This window comes from Mustelus asterias, chromosome 2 (genome assembly GCF_964213995.1).
Source record: "Mustelus asterias chromosome 2, sMusAst1.hap1.1, whole genome shotgun sequence".
Classification (NCBI taxonomy): Eukaryota; Metazoa; Chordata; class Chondrichthyes; order Carcharhiniformes; family Triakidae; genus Mustelus; species Mustelus asterias.
Genome location: NC_135802.1, coordinates 140,254,487 through 140,272,155, shown reverse-complemented (window position 1 = coordinate 140,272,155; position 17,669 = coordinate 140,254,487). Strand labels below are relative to the sequence as shown.

General features: G+C 57.0%; 1 protein-coding gene across 1 annotated transcript in view; it reads left to right on the top strand.

Moving 5' to 3' along the window:
* tgfbr2b (transforming growth factor beta receptor 2b) overlaps positions 1-17,669 on the top strand; it is a 77,703-nt gene that overhangs the window by 20,831 nt on the left and 39,203 nt on the right. The window contains exons 2-3 of the mRNA XM_078242185.1: positions 4,598-4,757; positions 7,945-8,144. Coding sequence (XP_078098311.1) covers positions 4,598-4,757; positions 7,945-8,144 — 360 coding nt within the window. The remainder of the gene's footprint in view (positions 1-4,597; positions 4,758-7,944; positions 8,145-17,669) is intronic.

The following is a 17,669-nucleotide window of genomic DNA, read 5'->3' as shown; positions in this document are numbered from 1 at the left end:
GGATGCCCCTTGACTGTAAAACCTTTGCGGAATCCTGAGGCTATGAAAATCACTATAAAAATACAAGTTGTTTTCTCCATCATTTCTTTTTCTCTCATTCGCTTTGTTTTATGCACTCTGACGCTATCTCTGCAGGGAGTAGTATCGAGGTCTGGTGAAGCCAGAATCCTGCATGAGATTACTCTGCTGAAGAGTCACAGATGATTTGTTGTGTGCTAATAAGGACTGTTGTCCATTAGAAAATATGTTGGCTAAAGTTGCAACTTCAACTTAAATCAGAATTTGAAATGGAAGAGGCGAAGATTAATGAATATAAAGCTGCATCAGATCCTAAACTCAAATCTGTAACTGTAACATCTACCATTCAACAAACTGTTTAAGTTGGTTCAAGTACCCCCGTGGTTTGTGACTCTTCTTTCGACTGTTTTGTCAATTGAGAGCTGGGTTTTCTCTGAAGCGATTCATGGTGTTACAACTTTGGTGATGCAGAGTCAGTAGTCATCTGTTTTGAAGATAAATTCCTTGAGACTGAGTCACTCTTGACTTAGCCAATGACCTGCAAAGTTCTTGCATGTTCAGTGAGTGAGCAGGAAGGGGGGCTAGTTTAATATTCTATCGGCATACACTGCTTTCTGCTCAGAAATTCTGCACCCTCAGCCCAGTGATCTGACCATTCGAGGTTTCCTGGTCCTGACAATAGTGCTCATGTTATTTATATCATAAAATCTCTTTGGTTCAACTTTCACCAACCAATTTCAAAGAGATTAACTGTGGAGCACCGAATACCATCTGTCAAATAGTGCTGGACCCCAGGTTATGGGAAGACCTGGAATTGTCAGGCTGGCCACTCAGGACTTGTGGCCTTGCGATGCCCAATAGCAGTGGCAAGTATGCAAAACCACATTTAGTGTTCCCCGAACGATTAAACATTGAGCAGTCGCTCACTTCATGAGGTAAATGAGAAAGCTCAGAGTAATATGAGTTAATCGTGACTCGGCCTTATGTAATACAACATTGACTGCTCTGCTCAAGGGTTCAGGGATCACGGGTCACTGAAAAATCTTTTCAATCCTCTAGACCTCGCAACCATATGTCCTCAGAAGACTTGGGGAATATAGAAATATTAATTTTACATCCAAAAGCTTTCAATTTGGGGGCAGCACGGTAGCACCGTGGTTAGCACTGCTGCCTCACAGTGCCAGGGGCCCGGGTTCATTTATCTTTTGACACGGATGGTGCACCAGTGATCAGTTGCCTTTGAACAGCACTTTTGATGATTTTTAATTTTATTTATTAGTGTCATAAGTAGGCTTACATTAACACTGCAATGAAGTTACTGTGAAAATCCCCTAGTTGCCACACTCCGACACCTGTTTGGGTACACTGAGGGAGATTATAGCATGGCCAATGCATCTAACCAACTTGGGTCACTATCTGTGCAGAGTCTGCACATTCTCCCCATGTCTACGTGGGTTTCCTCCGGGTGCTTCAGTTTCCTCCCACAGTCCGAAAGATGTGCTGGTTAGGTGCATTGGCCATGCTAAATTCTCCCTCACTGTACCTGAACAGGCGGCGGAGTGTGGCAACTAGGGGATTTTCACAGTAACTTCATTGCAGTGTTAATGTAAACCTACTTGTGACACTAAAATTAAATATCATCAAAAGTGCTGCTCAAAAGCAACTGATCACTGTTGCACCATTCATATCAGAGATAAATGAATTGCTCCCGAGTTCTCGCACTAGTGTATCGCTCCGATTATCTACTACACTTTCACTTTTGAGGGCAAGCAAAGAATTTTCTGCAGACGTGTTACTGTGCATCCTGTCTGTAACAGGAAGTGCATGTTGTACATTATAAAATCCAGTGAACATGTGACAGTTCTTGGCAAGGGATAGACGGTGTTCACCATTTTAACCTCCCTTTCGGGAAACCTCCACTTGCGAACAGACCTGCCGATTGGCTTTTAATGTCCTCCTTAGCAACACACTGAGGTAAAACAATGACTAGTTGAACTTCAGACTCTGTGTGAGGTTTGCATCCTCCCCGATGCACTGGCACAGTCTCAATGTGATGGTGCAGTTTATCCGGCACAATTGTGGTTAAATCTTTCTACAACTGGGTGGTTTAAACTGTGCTGTCTGTTACTGGGTAAAATTGTACGTTTGTTTCTCAATCCCTGGAATTACGCAATAGGTCATCATTAATACTGAAGCAGGCGTGGAAATGTTTAATTCAGTCCTTGGCCTTTAATTATAAATGATGTCCCGCAGTCTTGGACAGAGTAATGTTGACCCACTCAATATTTCTGTTGCATTGAGCTGATCAGAATAGTGGCCTACACTACCCCAATTCATAACTGTAATATCTTAGGAACTTATGACACTCTGGTAATACAGGCATTGTAGCTTACCGATTTAATGGTACCACAACCAATTTTCAAACACTAAAGAGTGCTAGAGGGCACAGAGGAGATGGTCATCAAACACTAAAGGGCACTGGAGGGCAGGGAGGAGATGGTCATTACAAGCCAGAGGTGAATGAACCGCTCCCAAGTTCCCACACCAGTATATCACTCAGGTTATTTAATGAATCATTATACTGCTGCACTTTCACTGGTAGTCTTATTGATGGTCAAAAAATTGTACATCATGCGGATGACACAAAGATTGCTGGAATTGCGGATAGTGATGAACATTGTCAGAGAATACAGCAGGATATAGATAGGCTGGAAAATTGGGCGGAGAAATGGCAGATGGAATTTAATCCAGATAAATGCGAAGTGATGCATTTTGGTAGATCTAATGCAGGGGGGAGCTATACAATAAATGGCAGAACCATCAGGAGTATAGACACACAGAGGGATCTGGGTGTGCAAGTCCACAGATCCTTAAAGGTGGCAGCACAGGTGGAAAAGGTGGTGAAGAAGGCATATGGCATGCTTGCCTTTATTGGACGGGGCATAGAGTATAAAAGTTGGCATATGATGTTGCAGTTATATAGAACGTTGGTTAGACCACATTTGGAATACTGCATCCAGTTCTGGTTGCCACACTACCAGAAGGACATGGAGGCTTTGGAGAGAGTGCAGAAAAGGTTTACCAGAATGTTGCCTGGTATGGAGGGTATTAGCTATGAGGAGAGATTGAGTAAACTAGGGTTGTTCTTCCAGGAAAGACGGAGGTTGAGGGGCGACCTAATAGAAGTTTATAAAATTATGAAGGGCATAGATAGGGTGAACAGTTGGAAGCTTTTTCCCAGGTCAGAAATGACAAACACAAGGGGTCACAAGTTCAATACAGATATGCGGGGGACGTATTTTACACAGAGGGTGGTGGGGGCCTGGAATGCACTACCAAGCAAGGTGGTTGAGGCTAGGATCATTTAAGACTTATCTAGATAGCCACATGAACAGACTGGGAATAGAGGGATACAAACGGATGGTCTAGTTAGGAACACATGATCGGTGCAGGCTTGGAGGGCCAAAGGGCCTGTTCCTGTGCTGTGTTGTTCTTTGTTCACACGTTAAATAGGTGATGGGCTCCTCACATATGCCAATAGGGAACCCCACTACAACATTGGTTTGCCGCAGAGGCACCATGCACTGCCTGCACTCAGGAAAACCAATTCTGCATATAGCCTGTGATTAAACCCCCAGGACTTGCACAGGGAATCACTGATTGACCTCCCTGTAGCGCACGTTGAATACGAGCTCCCTGAGGATTGGCAATTAACTCACCAGGTGGAGCTTGTATCCTGAGCTCTGTATAAAGCAGGCCCCTGAGTGGGTCCATTATTGTCCCATTTGGGACCTGTTTGTATTCATCACAGGCTTGTGGTTTTTCTTTACTTTATTTTGTGCTGTTCCTTTACAGCTGACTCCTGAAGTTATTACATAGCCTAAGAGCTGGCCCTAAAAGGAATCTCTGCCAGCCACAGCCATCAAGCTAAGTGGCTGAAATCTGTTTCTTCGAATATGGAGCTTAGAGGTGCAGGAGTGCTGCTCGTCCACAGGAACCCCCTTCCTTAGTGCCCTCACACATTCATCGCTCACCCCACCACCCACCCCTCCCGACCCTCCTCACTTACCTGAGGGCTTGATGCAATGTCAGCTAGTGTCTAGTCAGCAGCTTGCCCGCACTGTAGGCCCAAGACATAACACTGGGGCACCACCATTCACGCACGGGGACTGAGGAACTTGCAGACCAGCGTATTCATTCAGATCAGTTGCCTGTAGGAATTTGCTGCGGGCAAATTGGTTGTTAGATATTAGAAAAGAGGCACTTCATGAATTGACAATCTGGGATGTAGGTTGATGTATCATTTTTAAAGGAATGACTACAACAAGGGAAGTCTGCAGAAGTTTGTGCCGATTGATTTTAAAGTATTGTAGAATCCCTACAGTGCAGAAGGAGGCTATTCGGCCCATCGAGTCTGCACCCACAACAATCCCACCCAGGCAATATCCCCATAATCCCATACATTTACCCTGGCTAGTCCCCCTGACACTAAGGGGCAATTTAGCATGGCCAATCCATCTAACCCGCATATCTTTGGACTTGATCAGAAAGTTTAAATCTTATTGTTTTTTTTCCCCAGGTCAGAGGAGCTTCATGATTTCCGACATGGTTGTGGGGAAGAATCTTTGCCGGTTCTGTGACATCGAGCTCACCAATTGCACCAACAGTGGTGTCTGTGTTGTTAACTGCAGCGTTAACTCGTTCTGTGAGTTGCAGGAAGAGGTGTGCGTCTCGATCTGGTAAGGGCCTTTGCTCTTGGCAATTCATTCTGATCTGGGTACATTCGGTGTAAGGTATTTTTTTATACACTGCTGGTCATAAAAGATCTCTCAGTGCAATTTGAGGAAACTGAGGAGAATCTTTCCCAGCATTCTGGACATCATTTGTCACTCAATCAACACCTTAAATAGATGATCAAGGCATTTATCTCGGTGCTATTTTTGGCAGTTTGCTGTGTGCAAATTGACTGCCACATTTCAAAAGTGCTTAATTGGTTGGCAAGTGCTTAGATTAGATTATTTATTAGTGTCACAAGTAGCGTTACATTAACACTGCAGCGCAGTTACTGTGAAAATCCCTTGGTCGCCACACCCCGGCGCCTGTTCAGGGACAGTGAGGGGGAATTTAGCATGACCAGTGTACCTAACCAGCACGTCTTTTGGACTGTGGGAGGAAATCGGAGCACCCGGAGGAAACCCACGCAGACACGGGGAGAACATGCAGACTCCACCCATACAGTGACCCAAGTCGGGAATCGAACCCGGGTCCCTGGTGCTGTGAGGCTGAGGTGCTAACCACTCTGCCACCGTGCTTTGGGATGTGCTGAGGTCGTGAAATGTGTTATATAAATGCCATATAGATGTTCTTTGTGATTGGGATCATTGTTGGTTGCTGTTAGTGGGTAATAATTGTTTACTTCTTGTCGTGTAATCTTCAGTAGTTAGTCAAGTCAGTCTGGGGCAAGGGACATAATTGAAGGTCCAATTTTTTTTATTAATTATGGTTCGTTTACTTATTATTGAGTAACTCCAGTGAAGGGACAAGGCCCACCATTTGGATCCAAGATCGTCCTCCCTGTTGTGTAGAAGGTGCCCGTCAAAGGCCATTGGTTTAGGCAGCTGGCACTGCTGCCTCATGGCGCCAGGACCCGGGTTCAATTCCCGCCTTGGCTCGCTGTCTATGTGGAATTTACACGTTCTCCACGTGTCTGCGTGGGTTTTCTTCAGGTGCTCCGGTTTCCCCTCTCAGTCCAAAGATGTGCAGGTTAGGTGGATTGGCCGTGCTATATTGCCCCTTAATGTCAGGGGGACAGCAGGGTAAAAATGTGAGGTTAAGGGGATAAGGCCTGAGTGGAATTGTTGTCAGTACAAACTCGATGGGCTAAATGGCCTCCTTCTACACTGTAAGGATTCTATGAGAGTACCACATAATTCACAGGACATATGGGATTAAATAAATTATGATAGCTGTGCCATAATGACTTCTTTGCTTTAGGACGGTTGAAGGGTAATCTAATGGAGGGGTTTAAAATTATAATATGTTGCAATGGGTTAGGCACATACAAATATATGAATTAGGAGCAGGAGTAGGCCACTTGGCCCTTTGAACCTGCTCTGCCATTCAATAAGATCATGGCTGATCTGATTGTAACCTCAACCCCACATTCCTGCCTACCCCTGATAACTTTTCACACCTTGTTTATCGAGAATCTGTCTAGTTCGGCCTTAAAAATATTCAGACTCCGCCTCCACCTCCCTCTGAGAAAGAGAATTCTGAAGACTCTCAACCCTCTGAAAGAAATAATTTTCCCTCCTCTGAGCGATCCCTTATTTTTAAACAAGAGGATCGATGCAAAGAGTCTGTTCCTCTGATGGGAAATCCTGAAAATGGGAGCACAATTTTATAATTAAAGCCAGACCAGCTGGGAGTGAAATCAGGAAGCATTTTCCCACAGAAGAAATAGTGGAAATGTGGAATTCTCTGGCAGATCTGTACCTCTCTGTTCACCTTTTGTTCCATATAGAATCCTACAGTGCAGAAGGAGGCCATTCGGCCCATCGAGTCTGCACCGACAACAATCCCACCAACGCCATATCCTCAAAACCCCATAACCCTATGCATTTACCCTAACTAGTCCCCCTGACACTAAGGGGCAATTTGGCATGGTTAATCCACCTAAACAGCACATCTTTGGACTGTGGGAGGGAACCAGAGCGCCCGGAGGAAACCTCTGCAGTCACGGGGAGAAAGTGCAAACTCCACACAGACAGTGACCCAAGCCAAGAATCGAACCCAGGTCCCTGGCACTGTGAAGCAACACTGCTAACCACTGTGCCACCATGTCGCTCAGATATCCCTTATTTGATAACCTATTGTTCTCAAATCTGGAACATTGCAATTGGTCCCACGCATCCACAGCCTTTTTCGGGAGGGGAATTAGACTTCCACTATCTTTCATATGACAAAATGCTTCCAGCTTTCCCTTCTGAACAGCTGATCTTCAAATTTAAGACTGTCCTGCACTGTAATGATTCCAGGATTCTAAGTACCTGTGATGAACCATAGATGGTTACCACTATAGGTACTGAACCATAGATGGTTAGCACTATGGGTACTTGTACATATGTTACTGTTGTCACTGTTGGGGTTAGGGTTGGGGTGTTCTACCTGTTGGTATTGTTCTGTGGTACACTCCGGTTGGCTCCGCCTACCTGTAGGAGTATAAAGGTCACTGCACTGCCTGGTGACCCTTTAGTCTGGGATTGTATTGTTATATAGTATGCTCCATTCTTGTTACTAATAAAAGCCTTTATTTCCCGGGTACGATCCAGCCTCCCGAGTGATTTAATCGCGCATCAGTACCACATAATTCACAGGTTCTATAGGATTAAATGAATTATGTCAATTTAACCCCTTGGTCTTGGCACTTTTTTTTTGTTCGTTCATGGGACACAGGCTTCGCTGGCTGGCCAGCATTTATTGCCCACCCCCTAGTTGCCCTTGGAGGGCAGTTGAGAGTCAACCACATTGCTGTGGCTCTAGTCACATGTAGGCCAGACCAGGTAAGGATGGCAGATTTCCTTCTCTAAAGATCATTAGCGAAGCAAATGGGTTTTTCCAACAGTCGACAATGGTTTCATGGTCATCAGTAGATTCTTAATTCCAACTGAGCAAACACTTTCTCCGGGTCTCCCTCATCAAATTCCTTTATCTTTTTAAACTTGAGGGGGAGAAAAAGTTGGCCGAGGTTTCCGAGTTCATTGGGTTTTTCTGCTACTTTTGATATCTGACACCCTGTATGCAAGGTCGTATTGAATCTTTTGCCTCCTCCAGTGCATTCCATACTTGGTCATCACTCTTTCTCTCTCTCTCTCTCGCACTTGCATCTTTCATTTTAAGCACATCTGCTTTATCTTAAAACTTTAGGAGAAAGCAAGATACCAATGTAACTGTGGAAACATTGTGCCATCATCCGGACATCCCCCTGTATGGACACCTGCTGGATGACTACAACAATACAGAATGCAAGATGAAAGAGAAGAAGGTTCCGGGCTCTGTGTTCTACATGTGCTCTTGTTCGTCAGAAGAGGAATGCAACAGATATCTGAAATTCACTGAGGATATTGGTAAGTTGGATTTGAAAATGAAGCTTGCTTGTTGCTGTGCTATCTGTGCGTCAACCAAATACACTAAATCAACAAACTGTGGGATAAATGTTAAATACAATCCCTGAAAGGGATACTGCCGCAAAGTAAACAGAATATGAAAGGAAACTTAACCTCGGGACAAAATGTGATCAAAGGGGTCAATAGAACACCCCAGTGCCCAGCGGGCATGGAAGTCCTCGATGACACCGGCAGACACTGAGTGCTCCCTTGTCAGGGATACCTGCCAGTGAACAGCTGGAAGAGGAGCAGACAGCAGGGATGGACGGCCCCCTTGACTGCCCGCTGCCTGGACCTGTTAAATTCTCCGTCTTCGCTGAAGCGGAAATGGGGTGTGAACAGCTGGTAAGACCGCGCCCTATGATTCTATGAAAAGTAAAACCAATCATTTGATAATTTAAGCCTATAAATCTTGTATTAGGATCTTTTGAGCCTTTGCAATGTTAATGGTTGACCATAATTCTCCTTGCTCTTACTTCAGTTGTCTGAATTACTGAACTTTTTATAGAATCCCTGCAGTGCAGATGGAGGCCATTTGGCCCATCAAGTCTGTACTGACCACAATTCCACCCAGGCCCTATTCCCGCAGCCCCTCATATTTACCCTACTAATGCCCCTGACACCAGGGTTGATTTAGCATGGTCAATCAACCTAACCCGCACATCTTTGGAGTGTGGGAGGAAACCGGAGCACCCAGGGGAAACCCACGCAGACACGGGGAGAATGTGCAAACTCCACACAGACAGTGACCCGAGGCCAGAATTGAACCTGGTTCCCTGGCGCTGTGAGGCAGCAGTGCTAACCACTGTGCCACCATGTCGCCCCAAATTTCATGTGATTGATCCAGCTAATCAGCTTTGGTATGTGGCTCTTCCAAGTCTAGGAATACCATATTCCAGGCTCTCTTATTGCTAAACATTTTCCTCCAATCCGTGACTTCTCACTTGAAAGGAAATGCTGGCTTCTTGCTGAGCATCTAATGGCCAGGGTTTTCCAGCCCCGCTGTGGCAGGACCTTCTGTGGGCAATGCGGCGGGCCAGCCGTAAGCCCATTGACTTGTGGCAGGACTGGAAGATCCCGGGGGCCGGATGGGACTGGAAAATCCTGGCCAATGTTGCAAGGTGCGAAGGAGTTGTCTCAGTCTGGGTAACTGTTCTAACAACAACTTTCATTAATACCAAATTAATGCCCACTGTGAGACCCAAAACGTCCCAAGGTGCTTAATTTTAAATTCAAATTTGACTCTGAGCTACATACGGGGTCACTGGGACAGGTGATCAAAAGCTTGGTCAAAGATAGGTTTTAAGAAGCACCTTAAACAAAGAGAGTGTTAGAGAGGCAGAGGTTTAGGGAGTATTCCAGGGGTTAAGGGAAGACCCAGCTCTCGATGTTGGGGGGCTGAAAATCGGGGATACATGTAAGGGAAGAATTGGAGAAGCACAGCTGCCTTTTTTAAGACAGGGAGAGGTTCCAGGGATATGGGAGGGTGCAACCATGGAGGGATTTGAGAATGAGGATGGGCATTTAAACATGACAGCAGCTGGTGCAGGTCAGAAAGCACAGGGTGAATAAAACTTTGCGAGTTAAAAGATTGGCAGCAAAGCATTGAATGGACTTTAGTTAACAAAAGGTGCAAGATAGGAAGTTGGCCAGCCGGGGGCAGAGGCGGGCGGTCTTGTGCCAGTCGGGGGCAGAGGCGGGCGGTCTTGTGCCAGTCGGGGGCAGAGGCGGGCGGTCTTGTGCCAGCCGGGGGCAGAGGCGGGCGGCCTTGTGCCAGCCGGGGGCAGAGGCGGGCGGTCTTGTGCCAGCCGGGGGCAGAGGCGGGCGGCCTTGTGCCAGCCGGGGGCAGAGGCGGGCGGTCTTGTGCCAGTCGGGGGCAGAGGCGGGCGGCCTTGCGCCAGTCGGGGGCAGAGGTGGGCGGTCTTGTGCCAGTCGGGGCCAGAGGCGGGCAGTCTTGTGCCAGTCGGGGCCAGAGGCGGGCGGCCTTGTGCCAGCCGGGGGCAGAGGCGGGCGGTCTTGTGCCAGTCGGGGGCAGAGGCGGGCGGCCTTGCGCCAGTCGGGGGCAGAGGTGGGCGGTCTTGTGCCAGTCGGGGGCAGAGGCGGGCGGTCTTGTGCCAGTCGGGGGCAGAGGCGGGCGGTCTTGTGCCAGCCGGGGGCAGAGGCGGGCGGTGTGACTGTGTGGACGCAGACTGTTGTGGTGATAGAAAAGGGAGTTAGAAACTCAGCTCCAGTTCAGATAAGATGCAAAGCTTATGAACGGTCTGATTTTAGCATCAGACAGTTGCCGTGGAGAGGGACGGAGTCAGTGATCAGGAAACAAAGTTGGGGCGGGGGCTGAAGATAATGCCTTTGGTCTTATTTGATTGTCTGCTGTTAAAATGATTGACAGGCAGGTCGTGTGACGACAGATCAGACAATGGAGACGACAAACATGGGTGGCTGGTATGAAGGCTCTCTGAAGGCCTTATGTTAAGTGTGAATGTTGAAGGAGCCTGCCTTGTGTAAACTTAACTCATCAAAGGCCGGATCCTTTTGTAATGGCCCCGAAAAATAAGTTTGAAGTCGCTATTGAATCACTATTTGAAGATTCCAGCTGTCCCTTCTCCCTTTACATTAACTGAAAACAGATTGTCTGCTTTTGCGTCATGTACTGTATCTGCGGGTTGGAAGAGAATCGTGTGTCTGATCTCAGACATGTGGTTTCCTGTCTGTGTTTAAATTTACTAGCACATCAAAGCCTGCTACTCCCCGAGCCATGTTTACAAGCAGATACCACTTACACTCATTTATTGCAATCTGACTTGTGTCCAAGTTCAATGTCTGAAAAATTGGTTCTTTCTTGAGATCCTTTCCCATAAACGTCGATGGATGATCCTGATTTGTCATTGCAGTTCTCGAGTCTGACCTCCTACAAGTTACTCCCAGTTCAGATCCTTTTTTTTCCCCTTCACAGAAGCCCAGTCATTCTTGATTTGTGCTCACCACCCATTGCTCAAATATTTTAAATCCCTGGAGAGATGGGGTGCAATCCTATCTCAAAGAAAATATTCTTTTTGAATGATTTTGTTGCATTGTGATGGATACCGTTCACTCGGTCTTAGGGAGGTTTTGGTGGTCTTTCGTAGGCTAACTAGCGACAAGAAGTATGTCCAAGACCCTCCATTTTGTTCGGTGTAGAGGGGTTCCCTGTATGGCCTGCCGCTGCACACACCCGCCTTCTTGTCTTCCTCAGGACTTGCCTTGGCATCCTGTTCTACCGCCTGGCCCAGCAGAGGGCACCCTTCAGGGACCCAGGGTGGAGGGTGCTGCGTGCAGCGGCCTCGTGCAATTGTAGATGGAGGTGGTTCGTGGGCTCCCAGGCCCCACGCCTTTTCTGTGACAAAACGGAGGTCGTATTCCATGCATGTGTAGATTGCCCGAGCTTGCAGCCCGCTCTGCAGCTGTTTGATGGGGCTCTTCCTCAACTGTTGTTTGCACCTCGGTCCCATGCTCCTGTTTTTGGGTCACACTGTATGGAGGGGCGGGAGTAGGATAGAGTGTCATCTCTCTCCTTCCCCTACCCCCACCCCTCTCTCTCTCCCCCTCCCCCCCACCCCTCTCTCTATCCCCCTCCCCGCACCCCTCTCTCTCTCCCCCGATCCCCACCCCTCTCTCTCTCCCCCTCCCCCCACCCCTCTCTCTCTCCCACTCCCCCGCACCACTCTCTCTCTCTCCCCCTCCCCCCCACCACTCTCTCTTTCCCCCTCCCCCCCACCACTCTCTCTCTCTCCCCCACCCCCACCCCTCCCTCCCTCCCCACCCCCACCCCTCCCTCTCTCCCCCTCCCCCACCCATCTCTCTCTCCCCCTCCCCCCACCACTCTCTCTCCCCCTTCCCCCCACCCCTCTCTCTCTCTCCCCCTCCCCCCACCCCTCTCTCTCTCTCCCCCTCCCCCCACCCCTCTCTCTCTCTACCCTCCCCACACCCCTCTCTCTCTCTCCCCCTCCCCACACCCCTCTCTCTCTCTCCCCCTCCCCCCACCCCTCTCTCTCTCTCCCCCTCCCCCCACCCCTCTCTCTCTCTCCCCCTCCCCCCACCCCTCTCTCTCTCTCCCCACCCCCACCCCTCTCTCTCTCTCCCCCTCCCCCCACGCCTCTCTCTCTCCAACCCCCACCCCTCCCTCCCTCCCACCCCCACCCCTCCCTCTCTCCCCCCCCCACCCCTCCCTCTCTCCCACCCCCACCACTCCCTCTCTCCCACCCCCACCCCTCCCTCTCTCCCACCCCCACCCCTCCCTCTCTCCCACCCCCACCCCTCCCTCTCTCCCACCCCCACCCCTCCCTCTCTCTCCCCCCCACACCTCCCTCTCTCCCCCCCACCCTCCCTCTCTCCCCCCCCACCCCTCCCTCTCTCCCCCCCCACCCCTCCCTCTCTCCCCCCCACCCCTCCCTCTCTCCCCCCCACCCCGCCCTCTCTCCCCCCCACCCCGCCCTCTCTCCCCCCCACCCCGCCCTCTCTCCCCCCACCCCGCCCTCTCTCCCCCCCACCCCGCCCTCTCTCCCCCCCACCCCGCCCTCTCTCCCCCCCACCCCGCCCTCTCTCCCCCCCACCCCGCCCTCTCTCCCCCCCCACCCCGCCCTCTCTCCCCCCCACCCCGCCCTCTCTCCCCCCCACCCCGCCCTCTCTCCCCCCCACCCCGCCCTCTCTCCCCCCCACCCCGCCCTCTCTCCCCCCACCCCGCCCTCTCTCCCCCCCACCCCGCCCTCTCTCCCCCCCACCCCGCCCTCTCTCCCCCCCACCCCGCCCTCTCTCCCCCCCACCCCGCCCTCTCTCCCCCCCACCCCGCCCTCTCTCCCCCCCACCCCGCCCTCTCTCCCCCCACCCCGCCCTCTCTCCCCCCCACCCCGCCCTCTCTCCCCCCCACCCCGCCCTCTCTCCCCCCCACCCGCCCTCTCTCCCCCCACCCCGCCCTCTCTCCCCCCCACCCCGCCCTCTCTCCCCCCACCCCGCCCTCTCTCCCCCCCACCCCGCCCTCTCTCCCCCCACCCCGCCCTCTCTCCCCCCCACCCCGCCCTCTCTCCCCCCCACCCCGCCCTCTCTCCCCCCCACCCCGCCCTCTCTCCCCCCCACCCCGCCCTCTCTCCCCCCACCCCGCCCTCTCTCCCCCCACCCCGCCCTCTCTCCCCCCACCCCGCCCTCTCTCCCCCCACCCCGCCCTCTCTCCCCCCCACCCCGCCCTCTCTCCCCCCACCCCGCCCTCTCTCCCCCCCACCCCGCCCTCTCTCCCCCCCACCCCGCCCTCTCTCCCCCCCACCCCGCCCTCTCTCCCCCCACCCCGCCCTCTCTCCCCCCCACCCCGCCCTCTCTCCCCCCCACCCCGCCCTCTCTCCCCCCCACCCCGCCCTCTCTCCCCCCCACCCCGTCCTCTCTCCCCCCCACCCCGCCCTCTCTCCCCCCACCCCGCCCTCTCTCCCCCCCACCCCGCCCTCTCTCCCCCCCACCCCGCCCTCTCTCCCCCCCACCCCGCCCTCTCTCCCCCCCACCCCGCCCTCTCTCCCCCCCACCCCGCCCTCTCTCCCCCCCACCCCGCCCTCTCTCCCCCCCACCCCGCCCTCTCTCCCCCCACCCCGCCCTCTCTCCCCCCACCCCGCCCTCTCTCCCCCCACCCCGCCCTCTCTCCCCCCCACCCCGCCCTCTCTCCCCCCCACCCCGCCCTCTCTCCCCCCACCCCGCCCTCTCTCCCCCCCACCCCGCCCTCTCTCCCCCCCACCCCGCCCTCTCTCCCCCCCACCCCGCCCTCTCTCCCCCCACACCCCCCCTCTCTCTCCCCCCACCCCCGCCCTCTCTCCCCCCCACCCCGCCCTCTCTCCCCCCCACCCCGCCCTCTCTCCCCCCCACCCCGCCCTCTCTCCCCCCCACCCCGCCCTCTCTCCCCCCCACCCCGCCCTCTCTCCCCCTCTCCCCCCCACCCCGCCCTCTCTCCCCCCCACCCCGCCCTCTCTCCCCCCCCACCCCGCCCTCTCTCCCCCCCCACCCCGCCCTCTCTCCCCCCCACCCCGCCCTCTCTCCCCCCCACCCCGCCCTCTCTCCCCCCCACCCCGCCCTCTCTCCCCCCCACCCCGCCCTCTCTCCCCCCCACCCCGCCCTCTCTCCCCCCCACCCCGCCCTCTCTCCCCCCCACCCCGCCCTCTCTCCCCCCCCACCCCGCCCTCTCTCCCCCCCACCCCGCCCTCTCTCCCCCCCACCCCGCCCTCTCTCCCCCCCACCCCGCCCTCTCTCCCCCCACCCGCCCTCTCTCCCCCCCACCCCGCCCTCTTCCCCCCACCCCGCCCTCTCTCCCCCCCCACCCCGCCCTCTCTCCCCCCACCCCGCCCTCTCTCCCCCCCACCCCGCCCTCTCTCCCCCCCACCCCGCCCTCTCTCCCCCCCCACCCCGCCCTCTCTCCCCCCCACCCCGCCCTCTCTCCCCCCCACCCCGCCCTCTCTCCCCCCACCCCGCCCTCTCTCCCCCCACCCCGCCCTCTCTCCCCCCCCACCCCGCCCTCTCTCCCCCCCACCCCGCCCTCTCTCCCCCCCACCCCGCCCTCTCTCCCCCCCACCCCGCCCTCTCTCCCCCCCACCCCGCCCTCTCTCCCCCCCACCCCGCCCTCTCTCCCCCCCCACCCCGCCCTCTCTCCCCCCCACCCCGCCCTCTCTCCCCCACCCCGCCCTCTCTCCCCCCCACCCCGCCCTCTCTCCCCCCCACCCCGCCCTCTCTCCCCCCACCCCGCCCTCTCTCCCCCCCACCCCGCCCTCTCTCCCCCCACCCCGCCCTCTCTCCCCCCCACCCCGCCCTCTCTCCCCCCCACCCCGCCCTCTCTCCCCCCCACCCCGCCCTCTCTCCCCCCCACCCCGCCCTCTCTCCCCCCCACCCCGCCCTCTCTCCCCCACCCCGCCCTCTCTCCCCCCCACCCCGCCCTCTCTCCCCCCCACCCCGCCCTCTCTCCCCCCCACCCCGCCCTCTCTCCCCCCCACCCCGCCCTCTCTCCCCCCACCCCGCCCTCTCTCCCCCCCACCCCGCCCTCTCTCCCCCCCACCCCGCCCTCTCTCCCCCCCCACCCCGCCCTCTCTCCCCCCCACCCCGCCCTCTCTCCCCCCCACCCCGCCCTCTCTCCCCCCCACCCCGCCCTCTCTCCCCCCCACCCCGCCCTCTCTCCCCCCCACCCCGCCCTCTCTCCCCCCACCCCGCCCTCTCTCCCCCCCACCCCGCCCTCTCTCCCCCCCACCCCGCCCTCTCTCCCCCCCACCCCGCCCTCTCTCCCCCCCACCCCGCCCTCTCTCCCCCCCACCCCGCCCTCTCTCCCCCCCACCCCGCCCTCTCTCCCCCCCACCCCGCCCTCTCTCCCCCCCACCCCGCCCTCTCTCCCCCCCACCCCGCCCTCTCTCCCCCCCACCCCGCCCTCTCTCCCCCCCACCCCGCCCTCTCTCCCCCCCACCCCGCCCTCTCTCCCCCCCACCCCGCCCTCTCTCCCCCCCCACCCCGCCCTCTCTCCCCCCCACCCCGCCCTCTCTCCCCCCCACCCCGCCCTCTCTCCCCCCCACCCCGCCCTCTCTCCCCCCCCACCCCGCCCTCTCTCCCCCCCCACCCCGCCCTCTCTCCCCCCCACCCCGCCCTCTCTCCCCCCCCACCCCGCCCTCTCTCCCCCCCACCCCGCCCTCTCTCCCCCCCCACCCCGCCCTCTCTCCCCCCCACCCCGCCCTCTCTCCCCCCCACCCCGCCCTCTCTCCCCCCCACCCCGCCCTCTCTCCCCCCCACCCCGCCCTCTCTCCCCCCCACCCCGCCCTCTCTCCCCCCCACCCCGCCCTCTCTCCCCCCCACCCCGCCCTCTCTCCCCCCCCCAACCGCCCTCTCTCCCCCCCACCCCGCCCTCTCTCCCCCCACCCCGCCCTCTCTCCCCCCCACCCCGCCCTCTCTCCCCCCCACCCCGCCCTCTCTCCCCCCCACCCCGCCCTCTCTCCCCCCCCACCCCGCCCTCTCTCCCCCCCACCCCGCCCTCTCTCCCCCCCACCCCGCCCTCTCTCCCCCCCACCCCGCCCTCTCTCCCCCCCACCCCGCCCTCTCTCCCCCCCACCCCGCCCTCTCTCCCCCCCCACCCCGCCCTCTCTCCCCCCCACCCCGCCCTCTCTCCCCCCCCACCCCGCCCTCTCTCCCCCCCACCCCGCCCTCTCTCCCCCCCCACCCCGCCCTCTCTCCCCCCCACCCCGCCCTCTCTCCCCCCCACCCCGCCCTCTCTCCCCCACCCCGCCCTCTCTCCCCCCCACCCCGCCCTCTCTCCCCCCCACCCCGCCCTCTCTCCCCCCCACCCCGCCCTCTCTCCCCCCCACCCCGCCCTCTCTCCCCCCCACCCCGCCCTCTCTCCCCCCACCCCGCCCTCTCTCCCCCCCACCCCGCCCTCTCTCCCCCCCACCCCGCCCTCTCTCCCCCCCACCCCGCCCTCTCTCCCCCCCCACCCCGCCCTCTCTCCCCCCCACCCCGCCCTCTCTCCCCCCCACCCCGCCCTCTCTCCCCCCCACCCCGCCCTCTCTCCCCCCCCACCCCGCCCTCTCTCCCCCCCACCCCGCCCTCTCTCCCCCCACCCCGCCCTCTCTCCCCCCCACCCCGCCCTCTCTCCCCCCCACCCCGCCCTCTCTCCCCCCCACCCCGCCCTCTCTCCCCCCCACCCCGCCCTCTCTCCCCCCCACCCCGCCCTCTCTCCCCCCCACCCCGCCCTCTCTCCCCCCCACCCCTCCCTCTCTCCCCCCCCACCCCTCCCTCTCTCCCCCCCCCACCCCTCCCTCTCTCCCCCCCACCCCTCCCTCTCTCCCCCCCACCCCTCCCTCTCTCCCCCCCCACCCCTCCCTCTCTCTCTCTCTTTCCCCCCCCACCCCTCCCTCTCTCCCCCCCACCCCTCCCTCTCTCCCCCCCCACCCCTCCCTCTCTCTCTCTCTTTCCCCCCCCACCCCTCCCTCTCTCCCCCCCCACCCCTCCCTCTCTCTCTCTCTTTCCCCCCCACCCCTCCCTCTCTCTTCCCCCCCCCCCCCCCCCCACCCCCACCCCCCTCTCTCACACTCCTGGGTCTAATCTAGTTGGGGTAGCCTCACCAGGGTGTAAATATCGTTCAGGCTCTCTGTCTCAGACGAAGAGTTAATGAGTTCTTGGAAAGTCCGCCCTGCTCTGTATGAATTTCACAGCACTCTGCAGGAATGTATTTACGAGGCACATTCCCCTCTCTGCAAGTCGAGTGGAGAGAAAGATAAAGAGTCCAGCGCTGCCTAAAAAAGCTGCTGTCAACACTCTCATTGGAAGACAGTGATTGAACCGCGAGTCTGTTTAAAGCACTGATTGACTATAGAGCAAGCTTTTTGAAGCAAAGAGCGGGATTTTCCAACCTCCCCCATGGCGAGTTTTCCAGCAGTGGGGGTGGCTCACCAGCAGCCACCGGCAGGATCTTCCAGTCCTGTCGATGTGTGCGGTGATTTGCCTGCCTCT